This window comes from Phascolarctos cinereus, unplaced genomic scaffold (assembly GCF_003287225.1).
Source record: "Phascolarctos cinereus isolate Bilbo 61053 unplaced genomic scaffold, phaCin_HiC Scaffold_4;HRSCAF=312, whole genome shotgun sequence".
NCBI lineage: Eukaryota > Metazoa > Chordata > Mammalia > Diprotodontia > Phascolarctidae > Phascolarctos > Phascolarctos cinereus.
The window spans coordinates 487,733,511-487,748,846 of NW_027555847.1; the positions used below are offsets into that span (position 1 = coordinate 487,733,511).

General features: G+C 37.3%; 1 protein-coding gene across 3 annotated transcripts in view; it reads right to left on the bottom strand.

Moving 5' to 3' along the window:
- The window catches only part of MAPRE2 (microtubule associated protein RP/EB family member 2), a 191,733-nt gene that overhangs the window by 96,706 nt on the left and 79,691 nt on the right, over positions 1-15,336 (bottom strand). Inside the window, exon 1 of one of the 3 annotated variants that reach the window (XM_020992502.2) lies at positions 3,884-4,194. The exons of 1 other annotated variant lie outside the window; for it this stretch is intronic. In XM_020992502.2, the coding sequence (XP_020848161.1) occupies positions 3,884-3,971 (88 nt within the window). In that variant the 5' untranslated portion in view covers positions 3,972-4,194. Of the gene's footprint in view, positions 1-3,883; positions 4,195-15,336 lie in introns of those variants that run through there. One more of the 3 variants, XM_020992500.2, reaches the window with a different exon arrangement.

Genomic DNA, 15,336 nt, shown 5'->3' on the forward strand with positions numbered 1-15,336 from the left:
CTGTGTAAAACACAGCTATGGGGAGTATACTCTCTAGGGAAATCCAGGGCACGATTCATTCTCTCCATGAATTAAAAGTGTCACCCTAGATCACCAATACAGCACTCATTTTTCCTAAGTACCTCTTAAAATACATGGATGCCTAGTATTCATAAATGTGGTGAGTAAGCTGGGAGCCAAGAAGGAGAAACTGACCCAACAGTGGGCAGAAGCTGTGTAAACAGGTCTACACCGTTCAGCAGTGCCATTTTAGGCTCTGCTTTGTTTATGCCAGTTTCTTCTCAACAAAGCATCCTGGGTCTCACTAATCAAGGAATACCCTTTTTTGGAGGGGAATGCAACTTGGTGTTCTCATTGAAGCGCACACCTACTCCAGTAATTATTAGCAACAAGGATGGGCAGCTAGATCAAAGAACACATTAGATTAACAGTACCTAAAGTACACATGAAAATAAAGGCTTCTACTGGCCTTAATTTAAAGGCATGGCAGCTTTTCTGAATACTTAAGAGAATATGCTAGACAGAGGAAATAGTCTATAGTTCATTAATTAGTTGGTCCTTTTCCTTTCTGATCTGTAAAAACTGGTGCCTAGACCTAGGACCCTTGCTCTATCAGTTCTGGTGATTTTATCTAACCATAAGAGAGCAAAATACTCCCCTCTCAAAAATTATAATAGTTAACACTTATAAAGTCCTCTATCTAAGGTTTTCAAAGTATTTTGCATATTTTTTTGGATGTTCACAACCAATCTGTGTGTTAGGTGCTATTATTATCTCTACTTTCCAAATTAAGACAGTTGAGGCCAAGTGAGGTTAAATGTCTTGTCCATGGTGACATAGTTAAGAAGCATCAGAAGCAGAATCGGAATCCAGTTCTTGATGATTCCAAGTCCAACACACCATCCACCATTACATAATGTCTCTCTGTTGCTAAGTTACAGAGATGAAAATAGGGTGAAGGGAAAGGAAGGCAGGAATCTAAAAGACAGTAAAGAGATCAAGAATAGAAAGCATTTTTGGCCCTTATTTAAGGCTGCCAGTCTCCCAACCCTTATCTCATTACTTAGGACTACATCAAATCTCTAGCCAAAGCCAGGTCTTAGCTTGGCCATAGTCAGGCTTTCAACATACATTTTATGTTTCCTTAGCAATGAACTGAGTAAATTATTCTGAATCTGCAACCCTGAATTGATTATGGTAGAAGAGTGTTAAAATGTGTTTTATTTCTACCTCCCTTTCCTGTTACTCTTCTTCCTCCTCTAACTCTGTCCTCCAGAAGCAGCCAACACTATATATCACACAGGGTCTCCACACTACAAGGCACACAGGATAATGTCGACCTTAACAGTGTCTTGTATAACCAACCTTCTGACCTATGATATAAATTCTATTATTTCCAGTAACCCTATTGTATATCATGACAATACAATATTCTCAACAACCTCTGCATTTGGCCAGATGAATCTTGTTTATAGGGTTTCTCAGCACATTACAGGGAGTTGAGAGGAATTGCTGGCCATAATTCAGTGTAAACAAAGATTTGAGTTCACTTTAAAGTGACTGACTATTTAAAATCAAACCTAGCTTTTACATTTTACTTTCCTGCCAAGGGATTTTCCATTTCAACAATTAAACAAATATTTCTTATATTCCATTGAAAATTTCAAGTCAGTTCAAAGAACTTATAAACTTCTGCCAGGCAATTTCCAATGGCCCATGTAGTAAACGACAGGCTTCCCCTAAAATGAATGTTACATGGTAGGAATTTAAATCATTTAGGAGAAACATAGGCTTCACATCTATTGCCAGCAAGAACAGTTGAAATAAATAGCTAAAAAAATCCCAACCCTGAGCTTTTAAATTCCTTTTAGAAACAGAAGTGTTCATATTCAACATAAGAGGAAAGGTAGGGAACAAAAACTCCAAATTTAAAGATATAAAGGCCTCTAGGAGAGAGTCTCAGAAAGTAATGCCCGATTTTGGTTTATATAAGGGCAGAAAAAGTACTTGGAATCCACAAGGATTGCAAGGATTCTGTATTAACATGTAAGTGGGACCCATGAGACATGAGATTTTTGTGACCTCATGGGTACTTTCAAGATGAACTTCCAGTAAGTATTTACACAACTGTCAGAGATGATATAGCAGATTTGCTTCTAAGTTTTGAAAAACTTAACAAATAATGCCTTCTTTTAGTTAATCAAATTGTAAGGAAGATGAATACTCTGATTTTATTTTGTTATATGATTATATTTGTGAACATATTGTACCCAGTATATCTGAATGTTTAGACTGAGGCTTAAAAATAAAAAAGCTATTTCCTGTTGATCCCTGGAAGAAGATGGCTTTAGATGTATGCATGCTCTCTCTCAAAGCAAAAGCATTGTTAGCTGTTATCAAGGTAACTTAAAAATAACTGTCCCAAGTACAAAAGAACTAGAGAGGAAATATGCCCTAAGGATGTGTTTTCCTTCAGACCCCTGGCTCAGGCTGGCTACATATAGAACTCTAGCTTCACTCTCTACTACAATCATGTTATCCTTATCAAACAATGCAAACAATTTTAACGAGCTTATCTACTAAAACAAACGGCCAGAAATGTTAATTTGAAAAAGGCTGCTAACTGTATGGGCCAAAGCATTTCATCAAAAAGGCTTCTTTCTATACAATAACCAAAAGCAGCCCCATCCTCAAATCAGATACAGGCAAATCCCCAGAAATCGCCTCTTACTCTGAAGAAGAATGAAGAGCCCCCACCCCATATTTAGATCATAAACTCTCATGAAAATGGGGGGTACAAAGCACCCTGCCTTCTGACAACTGCTGCAGCTCAATTTCTTTCAAAGAAACCAAGGGTTTTGTGCACCAAATTTTGGTAAACGCCTGACACTATGACCTCTGCTGTCAATCCTTCCACCAATCAGCAAGCAGAATTCTTACAAAGCTCCATCAATCTGGCGGTTTAACATCACAGACTGCAGTTTAATCTAGAGGATTCTATTTTCTCCCCCTGCACACACACACACACACGCCCAGACACACACACACACACACACACGCCAATTCACACACTAGGCTAGGGCAAGCACACGCCTTTCTGCTCCATCCAGTCACCCTCTGATGTTATGGGCACAGTTAGCCAATGTCTCCTTAAAACATTTTTTTTAAAGAGGAAGGAGGAGAAAGGAAGTGCTGCAGTCTGAATCCCTTTTGAAAGGGCCAAAAAAAAAATTAGCATGCATTTTTATCGATATGCAAAGGAGGAAAGACGGAGGGGGAGCTCCTGCAGACAGCAAACCTATTCACAAAATGCCTTCCATCTGGCCAATACAAATGGTATTTGAAAATGCTAAACCTCCCGGCATGCTCAAGAGGAACCATTAAAAGAGAAATAAATGACCATAGCTGGCTTAAATGAAATTATATACACACATATGCACGTGTATGTGTAATTTATAATGCAGTCTTAGGAACCATTAAAACAGAAATAAGGATTAGAAATGGCTTAAATGAAATTATATACACATATACACACATGTGTAATTTATAATGCAGTCTCAGGAACCATTAAAATAGAAATAAATGATCAGAACTGGCTTAAATGAAATCATGTACACATATACACACATGTGTAATTTATAATACAGTCTTAGGAACCATTAAAATAGAAATAAATGCTGACTTAGATTAAATTATGTACGTGTACATATAGACGTGTAATTTATAGTGCAGTCTTTGCCTTCGTTATATAATCCTCTGCATTACCTCCTCTTGTTGCTGCAGTCCCCAAAGGCAGACACACACACGCACGCACATGTAACACACACATGCACACACACGCGCACACACACAGCTCTGGCTGGTCACAGCACTGATTGATTACCTGTAAGATCGCTCCCCACGCACTGTGTGCTTCCTGAAAGGAATGATCGTCCCGTTATCCTGGATGATGTCGTTGTTGTTCTCGCCATTTGGGGACAAGGTTTGGGTAGGACCAGGCATTGGAGCTCTCCCAACAATGAAGGCCAGTCTTTCCTTTGCTCCGATGAGGAAGGTAGGTTGTGTCTGTCTTCCTGTCTCACCCTTCTGCTTCTCTGCTACTGCTCCCCTCACTTGCTCACTGCCTGCCTGCCTCCCTCTCTCTCCTCCTCCTCCTTCTCCTCCCTGGTTTCCCTCCCTCTCCTCCCCCTCCCTCCCTCTAGCTCGCCTCTCTCTCTCTCTCTCTCTCTCTCTCTCTCTCTCTCTCTCTCTCTCTCTCTCTCTCGTTGCTGACGTCAAACTGCCTGGAGCAGCACCCTGGTCATGTGACAATGTTCTTCACCATAGCAACCAGCTAACTCATCATATCTCCCCAATTCACACAGGGCTACAGGCATGACCACACCAAGACATCCAAACAGGCTCCGGGGGAGGGGGGAGGGCAGGGCCTACATTGGGCGTGTAAAACACCCAAACCACCTCTCTCCGTCCCACCTCCCCCCAACCTCCCCCCCCACCCCAGCAGACTTGCCTTGTCTGAAAACCAGCTCTTCCTCTAACCATTTCCTTTCCATTGCATACTGAAACTGCAGCTGTGTACACAAAAGAAGGATTCAGGCAATGGGATGTGTGTGTGTGTGTGTGTGTGTGTGTGTGTGTGTGTGTGTGTACGTAGGGGGACCTTTTAACTCCTTCATGACTAAGTTCTTTACACCATTAAAATGAAACCCAGGAAAACCCACTGTTTCCCTGTAGGCTGCCCTGTAAGCTGCCAGTGGCTAAAGGCAGTTATTAACATTTACCCTTAACACCTTCCTCCACACAGACAAAAATGAAACACCAAAAAGAGCTTAGAACTGAAGAGGAAGGTCTAGTTCCTTCTACTCAATGTTGCATGTTACATTTACTTTGAAATTTGTGGCAAGGGTTGAATGGCAAAGGCGCCCTGTTTTTACAAAGGGATCCTGAAAGAGCACAATTAGAAAAGTGACTGGCATTTTTGAAATGCACAGCTACCCTATGCCCCCAGATTCAATTCCCCCAAGGCCAACTAATCTATATAAATGCTCCCATGCCGTTTAATCTGTGGCTGTTTTCATTTGGGGTAAAGAAAGACCATGCAGCATGAACGCAAATTTGTGTGTGTTCAGGGAAGGCTCCACAAATACCGAAGACTGAAAGTCAAACTGTTTTATGTTCACAATCCCAAAAAACACTCATGACTGATTCAGTGTTAGTTACTCTGCCTTCTCTCCCCCTACCCCCCCCCAAAAAGGGCATTCCCCATCCATTATATTACAATGCAGTCTCTAAGGATCTCTTCCAGGAGGCAGGCTGTGAATGTTTCAATGATGCTGTGCTTACCGCAATCAGTGCCTTGAAGAGGCTGGAGAAGATGAAAGGTGTTTTTGTAACTAGATAAATAAATATAAGTATGTATATGTGTATGTGTGTATATGTATATGTATGTTTATAGGAATGAAATGGCAAGACACTCATATGTATATATGTGTGTGTATGGATAGGTGCATGTGTGTATATACATACATACACATATACATACACGAAATGGCAAACCTCTCCAGAATCTTTGCCAAGAAAACCCCAGATGGGGTCACTAAGAGTTGGTCACGACTGAACACACACACACATACATACACTCTCTCTCCTGCCATATGTATACATACACAAACACACATGTGAACATATATACACACATGTATTATATGTATGTATATGTGCACACTTTTATTTATCAATATATACTTATATATTAACTATATATTTATATTTATTGAACTATATATTATCTAACTATGCTCTATGCATATATTTAACTATATATTATTTGTACATTTATATTTATATATACACACACACATATGGATGTGTGTACATATAAATATGTATATATATACACACACACACACACACACACACACACACAAAGTATATGAAGTTCACAGCAGAAAACACTCAGATACTCCCCCATTGATTCATATCCTCTTGTAATTATCTACTTTCTCATTTTAAGGTACAATTATTAAAAAAACCAAGCAGAAATGTTGCTAAGCCTGACACTTCTCCTGTAGATCTCCCTGGCAATAACAAGTTATTTCTGGTATCAGGATTCTGGAATTAGCATCAAATGAGCTTCTCACAGTGTGTTCATATTCAGCACCCAGATGGTAGCGATATAATCCAAACAAGCAGAAGCAGAGGGCATTTTGAATTTTTTCATTTAATTTTCATATCTTATTCACAATTTCTAATAATCCCATTGTGAATGTGCTTTTTTTCTTCTTCTAAGTTTTAGTTTGCTTAGAGCTGTTTGTTAAAAAAGCAACATGGACCCAATTCTGACTGAAGACTGGCTGGTTTTACAAGACATACAAATAAATATACTGACGTATCTAAGAAATAGTAGGCCATGTGTTGTATGACATATAGTGGCATGACTGTAGCCACTGCTGAGGAGCTTCATACTTTCTTTGCTTTCTGTTACTCAGTCCCCATTTTCTACCTTCTTAGCAATTTATTCCAACACTCCATGCCTTCTTGTTCCCTATGTGATCCCATGAGCCTCAGTTTAAGTGCCTGTTTAAAAATGTAACATTGAAAATGGCCAGAGTTTGCTCTCCCATTTTGACTTTGGCCATATCACCTGGTTTCTTCTGGATCTACCATTTGAGTCTTGGGCTGAAGAGGCTCAAAAACATGGCAAAATATTCTTGTAAATATAAAAATAGGCAGTATCTCAGACTAGTTATCTGGCAATGTGGTGCTGAAGGGGCTCACAAATGTCTTCTAGAGTAGTGGGGGAAAGCTGAAACTTTTTTTTTAAACCACTAAAATTTTGGCTGACAATTCAGAATAATATTATTTCTATACTTAGGAATAGTGCCAAGAAGCAAATAGTAAGAAGAGATATCAAGTCCAGAACCTTGTCTAGTATCCCATACTGAGGCCAGGAAGCATAGGGTCTCAGAAACCTTTAGCAGCAAAATAAATAGTTCAAAATGACACTTAAAAGGATTAGGAGGCTTTGGGCACTTGTACTATATGAATGATTTAGCTTTCTTAGCCATTAACCTATAAACTATTCATTTTGGGTGAACCTTGAAGTGGTTAAATTCATTTTTTTTCTGCCTTTTAGGAGACAGGCTATATTGGCTTACATTTTTTCTATTCAGTTGCAAGGCTAAAAATTATTTGAATTATCAGCTAGTTTGAAGGAAAAAAAACCATTCACTTGCTTTTTCCTCTGAGCACAGTTAGACCAAACTCTTCTGAGTAGTCATAGTTCCCTTTCAGAAGGCTCTGAAATGATGAAGAAAGCTTATTTTCCAGACTATGAAATGTAGTTAGATGGAGCGCTAATAGAGCTGATCCACCAGCATAGATATTTTGGATAGACATCGGAGATGGGCAATACACTGAGCCAAGAATTTAAGAGGAGGAAAAGAGGATAGTTGCTTTGGGAAAATTGTACAACGCTTTTAGTAACACCAGCCATTCTCCTAAAAACAAAATCCAATCTTTTAAGCATCAATATTTTCCCAGTAATGCGATATGGCTTCAAGTCATAGAATACCGCAGTCGCTGGAAAATTAAGCTTTCAGGTTATCTGAAGGGAAATGGAGAGGTGCGTGGTAGACTGAAGTAAGCTGCAATCTATTACCAATGAAGAATTTACAGAAATAGCATTAAATGTGTAATCTGGTATGACTGGAAAGGAGGAAGATCAGGTATGTAGGGGTGTAACTGTTAAGCAGCTACTATGTGTCAGGCCCTGTAAGATACAAAGAAAGGTAGTCCACAGTCTAATAATGTGTGATGTGTGCTCTACTGGCATTTATTTACAAAATGTTAAGCTATCTAAAGAGAGTTCCCCAGCATATCCACTAGATTCCCCATGGAGGAGTCATGGGAGAATATAGAAGGGCATCCTATAAGATGAGAAGCCATGGATGGGTTTTGATCTGTACCACAGTGGGAGTGGCCACACTACTTAAATCAAAGAACTAAGAAATAAGAGAGGTAAGTGACAATTCTAACAATAAATAGACAAATGCAGGCCTGAATGCTTTATTAGTGAAACCTTTTGGGAAAAGAGCTAAACTACATCCTCATATGTACAAAAATATTTATAACAGCTTTTTTTTTTTGTAGTGGCAAAGAACTGGAAACTAAGGGAGTGCCCATCATTGTAGTCCACAAATATAATGAAGTATCATTGTGCCATAAGGGAATGGAGAGATAGTTTCAGAGAAACCTGGGAAGACTTATACGAACTGATCCAGAGTGAAGTGAGCAGAACTAGGAGAACAATTTATGTTATAACAACACTGAAAATGTTAGGAACTGAAAGAAGTAATTTTTGATCCTGTATTTTACATTTGATTTTACTCTGCGATTTTATTCTGTAAATGTAACTAATAATAATCCCTTTTCCTGTGATGCTGGCCAATTAGATGATTTCTGTTCTATTCTCTGGTCTATGCTTATAAAAATGAGTTGCATCTTCAGTTTGGGGTGTTTTGGCTAGAGGAAGGGCCATTCGACCCATCCTTTTTTATCAGGCTGCATGTCCCTGTTAATAAATGGTATCTTGCTAGGAGAATTGCCTCAGCTTCCCCTTTTATTAAATTTCACATGTTACAGAACTTTGATCAATGCAATGACCAACCATGGTCCTGCAGAGGACAAAGAGGTGACGGATTCCAGATATAATGAGACACACATTTTTGGACATGGAAAATTTAAGGATATTTTGCTTGACTATGAATATTAGTTACAAGGTTTTTCTTTTTTTAATTTGTAGGTGAGATCAGAGGGAAAGGAAAAGAATGGGATTAGTCTCCCCTGCTTCCCTAAATGAGAAGACAACAGAAGCAAGGCCAGAAGGAATCACAGACAGGCAGGACAGCTTTGAAAGTCTCAGGTTGAATTTATTAAATATTTATATTAAATCTAAAATATTTATATAAAATAAAATCAAGTTCTATGGAGATTTGCAGTCTTCTGCACAGTCCTCTCCCTTTCCATAATCTATGTAGAAATGTTTCTTTTACATGGTGTCTAAATTCAGAATTTTTTTTGAGAAAGAAAAAGGGAAAAAACCCCTACATGTCCCAAGTCTTCTCATGTTTCTGCCATTTTCTTTTGTCAAAACAGCATATTTTGCTAATGTTAACCGGGAAGGGAACTACAAGCATACTTGGAGAGGACGTAGAAGGATATGTTTATCAAACTCAAAGGCTTAGAGACTTTAGGTTTCACATCAGCGGTGCAACAGTTCAATTCAATAGCTATTCATTAAATGTCTTATGAGTATAGAGTACTTAGTTGGTCAGCCAGTCAATAAGCAATTTTTAAGGCTTACTATATGCCAGTCACTATGCTAAATACCAGGATACAAAAAGACCAAGAGTTCTTGCCCTCAAGGAGTTTACAAAGCATTGTGCTAGATTTTGGGAGAGGTAACAATGGATTTTACAATCTAGTAGGATTGAAGAATAACAATAAAAAAATCTTTGTTTTTTTTCAATCAACAAAATAACAGAAATATTACCCAATGGATCTTAGATAAAAGAGAAAAATTATTAAGTTTCAAAAAAGGATTTAAGCAGATGAGACCACACAAAATCCTCTAGCCTACACGTCTTCCTCCATCACTCAGCTTAGACTAAATCTGGGATTAGAAAGGTCTTATGGACGGTCCTGGAAACAGATTGTACCCGCTGTTGGAGGAATAACTCTGCTAATTACAAAGAGGCTTATCAATAACAAGTTGGCCTCTAAATGATGAATTCTTTGGCTACTGTGATCCATGAAAGGGACAGAAAAAAAGGGGAAGAGGATGTTAGGAATCACATGATGTTTTGACTTTAATAAACACTAGTTTAATGGCTGGTACTCTAAATGTGGGATCCTAGACCAAAGACTAGTGAGTTGATGGGATCTGAATCATGTTTAGAAATATATTTAGAGACATATAATCTCATTAATCACATTTAGAGCTATATAAGCTCAGTATAATGAAAATCAGAAGACAAGTTGCAGTTAAATGGAAGGACAACTGAAAGGTTATATACTTAGAAAAAAGATATAAAAAAATTGGAGGAATTATTTTCACTGCCCACTAAAAAGCAACAGGAAGACATCACTTCATGGGAAGCTTGGTCATCACACCACGCAGCACTCATAATAAGTATGAGCAAAGAGACCGGTATGAAGATTATTGCACCTTATACAAGAATGAGAAAGAAAGAAATTCTATGAAGAACATGACAAACTAGTCCAAACTAAATCAACACATCCCTTGAAACATGGTGGTTTCAACGGAAAGGAGAGCAAAAAAAGAAGACTTTTCAAAATGTTGGAAAATATTGTTTAGGATCAAGAAACGAAAAAGACACGTGGTCCATGTATTATTGAGAAGCCTTGTTCCTCTATGTCACAAATACCTTTTTGAAGAAGAACATTTGGAACTCTGGAAACGGCAAACAGCCAACACATCACAAAAAATGAAAGTGTGTGTATATTGACAGAAAATAATTGGCTGCTGATACAGAAGTCATTACAAAACCTGTTGTTGATGTACAATTAGATATTTCATTAGCACAAAAAGTCAAAATCAATACAACATTAGGAAGAATGATAAATATGTATATCATTCCCTCTGGGTTACCCTACTAATTCCTATTCTGGGGTGTGGGGTATAGCAGGGACCATCTCAGGTTCAAGATACTCAATAGGTCCACACTACTAAACTATAAAGCTCATGAATTCTTCTTAGAGTGCTTCCCCTTAATAATCAGTAAATAAAATTTACTGATACTGAGTAGTAACTCTAGTATCATATTGATACTAATAGTCAGTAAATAAAATTAGTTCAAAGTGTCAGCATTTAATAAGTTGGCAGTAAGAACAGTAACTATAAAACATTCCCCCCCACACCTGTGACATACTCTTTCACAAATATATACAAAAATCAGGTACATAGAGTATACTGATAGAGAGGAACACATATAGGGAATATATGGTGTTCCCAATATTAAGATAAGGCAATTTATCTCTCTGATACTACAGAATCTCTTATGCTGCCTTCATCCTGTTCCTTCTTTTGTTGCCACTTCTCCATAAGGATGATTGTTTGGCTAGGCTTCCTCAGTAGCTAGACTTTTATAGCTGGCTATTTTCTCTAATGCCAGAAGTCACATTCCTCACAGCTTCTTTGACTCCCTAAGGATGCTTCTTGCTGGACACAACGTCTCCTACTAGGCATGTAATTCCACTGTAAAGCACCATGGATGATAGAAATTCTCTCCCCATCACAGAGGTGAGGAATGACTGAGTTCTTCCATCACTGGTTCTCTTCTCTGCTGCCAGAAGTTACATTCCTCAGAGTTGTCTCCTGCCTTGATTCATGCCCAAATGAGTTTGCCTTTGTGTGTGTGTGTGTGTGTGTGTGTGTGTGTGTGTGTATGTGTGTGTTAATAAAAAACCAACAGGGATGAGGCCAAATTCTTAGCTAATCAATAGCTAGCCACATTTTAATTCCAACAAATTGGACTAAATAAAATTCTTCACATTTGTAAAAGGGATACTAGAATGTAGATATATATTTGCATTTCATTTAAAATCTTCATATTTTGTTGTCTCTGTTACCTGCCTCTTACATTCTATAATTTCACAAGCTGAGCTAGGGGAAATAATTTTTGTGCTGGCAACAGCTCCAACCTATCCTATTTAAACAAGCTGCTGCCTTTGAAAAATGGGAAATGGATAAAAATAAAACCATTGATGTTATCACCATTTCCCCCAGAAGTGTACAGCTGTAAAATGATGGCCACAATGAAGAGGCCAAAAGAGACCAGAAATAATCTTTTTTAGCAAGCACTTCATCTCTTTGCCACAAAGTGTGAAATGAAAGTCAAAAATTAAAATGGTTTCGAGTACAAGCTCAGCTGTAAAACTTATCACAGGAGGATTATGCAAATTTATGAGCAGAACCACCTTACAAAACAATAAAAGGTAAGAGCTGGGAAAAATAAGTTTATAGAAATCTTACCATGAAACCTAATTAAGCCAGTGCATCACAAAGGTATTATAGATTAGGCTTAAAGAAGCAAAATAAGTAGGTGTAAAATGAAATTAATTCGTCATTTTTTGTAGTTACCTTTTTTAAATCATGAATGACAATAGAACATTTGCATTCTAACATATCAAAACTCGATGCCATATATATGGGACTTAAAGAGGTGAAATAGAGAAGAATATCTGGATTTGATCAAACACACACACAGAAGAAATCCATAATTTTAAAGACATTCAGGGATTGACATTCAAGATTAAAAAATAGAAAATATCAAAAATTATATACATACATATATGTTTTTTACCAATAAAAGATATCCAAGAACATATGAGTAGCTGTTGATCTATAAGTCTCTCTTCTTATCTTTATAAAGTCTTTATGAGAATGGCCTATAGAAGTATTGAGGATATCCTTGTGAAAATAGAGAAACAGGTAGACTTTTGCAAGTGAATTGTTTATATATAGATTTCATTTTCTACTTTATACAACTGACTGAAAGATACATACAAAACAAGGTCTCCCCTCTATTTCTTATTTGTTGGTTATAAAAAAAAATTGACTCAGTAAAGCAAAATGCAGCTTTAAAAGTTTTCCTCCAGCTATGTATTTTCTAAGCACGTATTAAGGTCATAAATGATTTATTGATACATGCAATCATGGAGATAATTTTGTTTGATAACCTTCTTATTATCATTATCATCATTATTAAAAGAGACAAAAAACTGGAATCCATATGCATATCAAAAGGTATAGGGGCAACTATAAGAGGGTACAGCACTAGCCCTGGAGTCAGGAGGGCCTGAGCTCAAATTTGACCTCAGACACTTACTAGCTGTGTGACTGTGGGCAAGTCACTTAACTAAAAGAAAAAAAAAGAAAAAAGGTATAACAAGGTCATGATATACCATATCTAACTACTCTTCTCTTAATAACCATTTCTACCTCTCCATATAACATATTATGTATTAAGTAAAATATTAGAGTACAAATGTTACATTGTCATCTATGATGAGAATAACTATATTAATGTGGGAAATCTTTTCCATCCCAAAACTTCCATTCAAATGGAAGACAGAATCTATGTTGATAGTGAGCTTTTCCACATTTATAGATGACACTTTATTGAGAGTATCAAGTCCTGAAGGACTAAAAGGCCTCCTCAATAAAATCTAAGGCCATTCAAAAGAGGATGGCCTAACAGTCCACATGGAAAACACCAAAGGGAAGAAGAATGTATACTGTATTATGACAATAAGATGGGCAGGTCAGTAATTTAGTCTATCAGTATTCATATCTTAAATATATACTGTGGATAAACAATAATCTGGGTCTAAAATTGAATAGGAGTAGAATAAACTAGATTACATTTGGGAAATCATGCAACATATTTAATGATTATGGAATTACATAAAAACCCAGCTTTTATACACCAATTTTCTCTTGATATATGCCATATCTACCCAAAAAAACCCCCCAACTAGTTATATTACTATACATAAAGGACAAAATTCTCCATTAGGCAACACTGCATTAATCATAGAACACCATAATGTCCAAGGAACTATAACTGTGAATAACACAAAAGGCAATGGAGAGATACATGGTAGGTTAATTTAGAATCCTGTCTATTAGCAGTAATGACTTGCATATAAGAAGTAGCATCACACATCATTTGGGATATTTACAAATAGGAAAGGATTTGGATCAGTCATATGCTGAGAGCAAGGGGTAACACACAAATAAAACGAAATATCCATGAATCATTAAAAGGCATAGAGAGGGCAGTGGCTAGGTACCTCTACGAAGGACCTATGAAAGGACACGGACAAAAAGTAACAGTGTAAAGAGCTATAGATAGGCCGAGATCTTTATTTGTGGAGGTAGGAACTTAATCAGTGAGATCATTAATTCATTGAAGTACCAAAGAATAAGAAGAAAAATCTGTTAGCCAGAAAGAGGTTATCTGGAAAGCAGTTTTTCAGACAAATATCTGATCTCCAGAGGTTCAGAGTCCCCCAGCAATTTCCAAGCAGAGAGCAATTGTGCGGGTGTGTCTTCCCGATTCTCAGATTTCTCTATAAATTCATATGTGTAGAATGGTTAATAGGAATGGTCACAGTGGATGATTTCTCTACACAGTGTCTCATGTGAACATGAGGCTAGCATCTGGAAAACAGTGTGAGTAACTGAACAGAAATCCTTTTCTATATCTGACCTCATCTAAATAAAATTTCAAAAAGGAAAATTAAAGCAATTTCATTAAAAAAAAAGATAGCCGAAAACAATAAGATGGGAAAGACAGTTTCTGTCAGAAAATACTTTGATTAAAGCCTATTTATTTTTCTAGGATCTAAGTAGCATTAGGATCATCAATTAACACTTCATGGAATTACAGAGTTGGAATTAAGGTTTCATGCCCTAGACATGAAATATAACCCCTCCACCTAAGGCATGAAGCGCATCTATGATTTTCTGTATAAGTGGTCTTACAGTCTCTGATTAAAGATCTTCAGGAGCTCCGTATAACTTCACAAGACAGCATTTTCCATTTTTGGACATTAATTGTTAGAAAGTTTTTCCTCATATTTAGCTGAAATCTCTATATATATAATATAGGACCATTCGTTTCAGTTTAACTCTTCTGGGCAAAGAAGAATAAATTTAATCTCTCTTTCATATGACAACCACTTACATATTTGAGAAAAACTATCATGTTCTCCTTAAGTATTTTTTTTTTCACATGAAACAAACCTAGTTTTTTCAAACAATCCTGTATGGAATGGTTTTATGCCTTCTCCCCTGACCAGCTTTTCTCTGGATAAGTTCCAATTTATCAATTTATTGGGTTTCTATTGTAATAGATAGAGTGCTGGGCCTAGAGTCAGGAAGATTCCTGTTCCTGAGTTCAGATCTGGCCTCAGACATCTTCTAGCAGTGTGACACTTAACCCTACTCGCCTCAGTTTCCTCATCTGTAAAGTGAGCTGGAGAAGGAAACAGCAAACCACTCCAGTATCTTTGCAATGAAAATCCCAAACAGGGTCACAAAGAGTCTGACATGACTGAAACAACTGAACGACCACCAATCATAATGGGGTAATCCTCCTTCCTCCTCATGTGCTATGGCTAAAGCACAAGTGATCGGGTATGCTATAAAGCTAAGGTGAGATCCTTTTCCCATTTTGGGGGACATAAGTAGATCAGCACTGAAGGACTTATGATTTGAGATGATGAAGCAATCCCCTTATTGGTCAT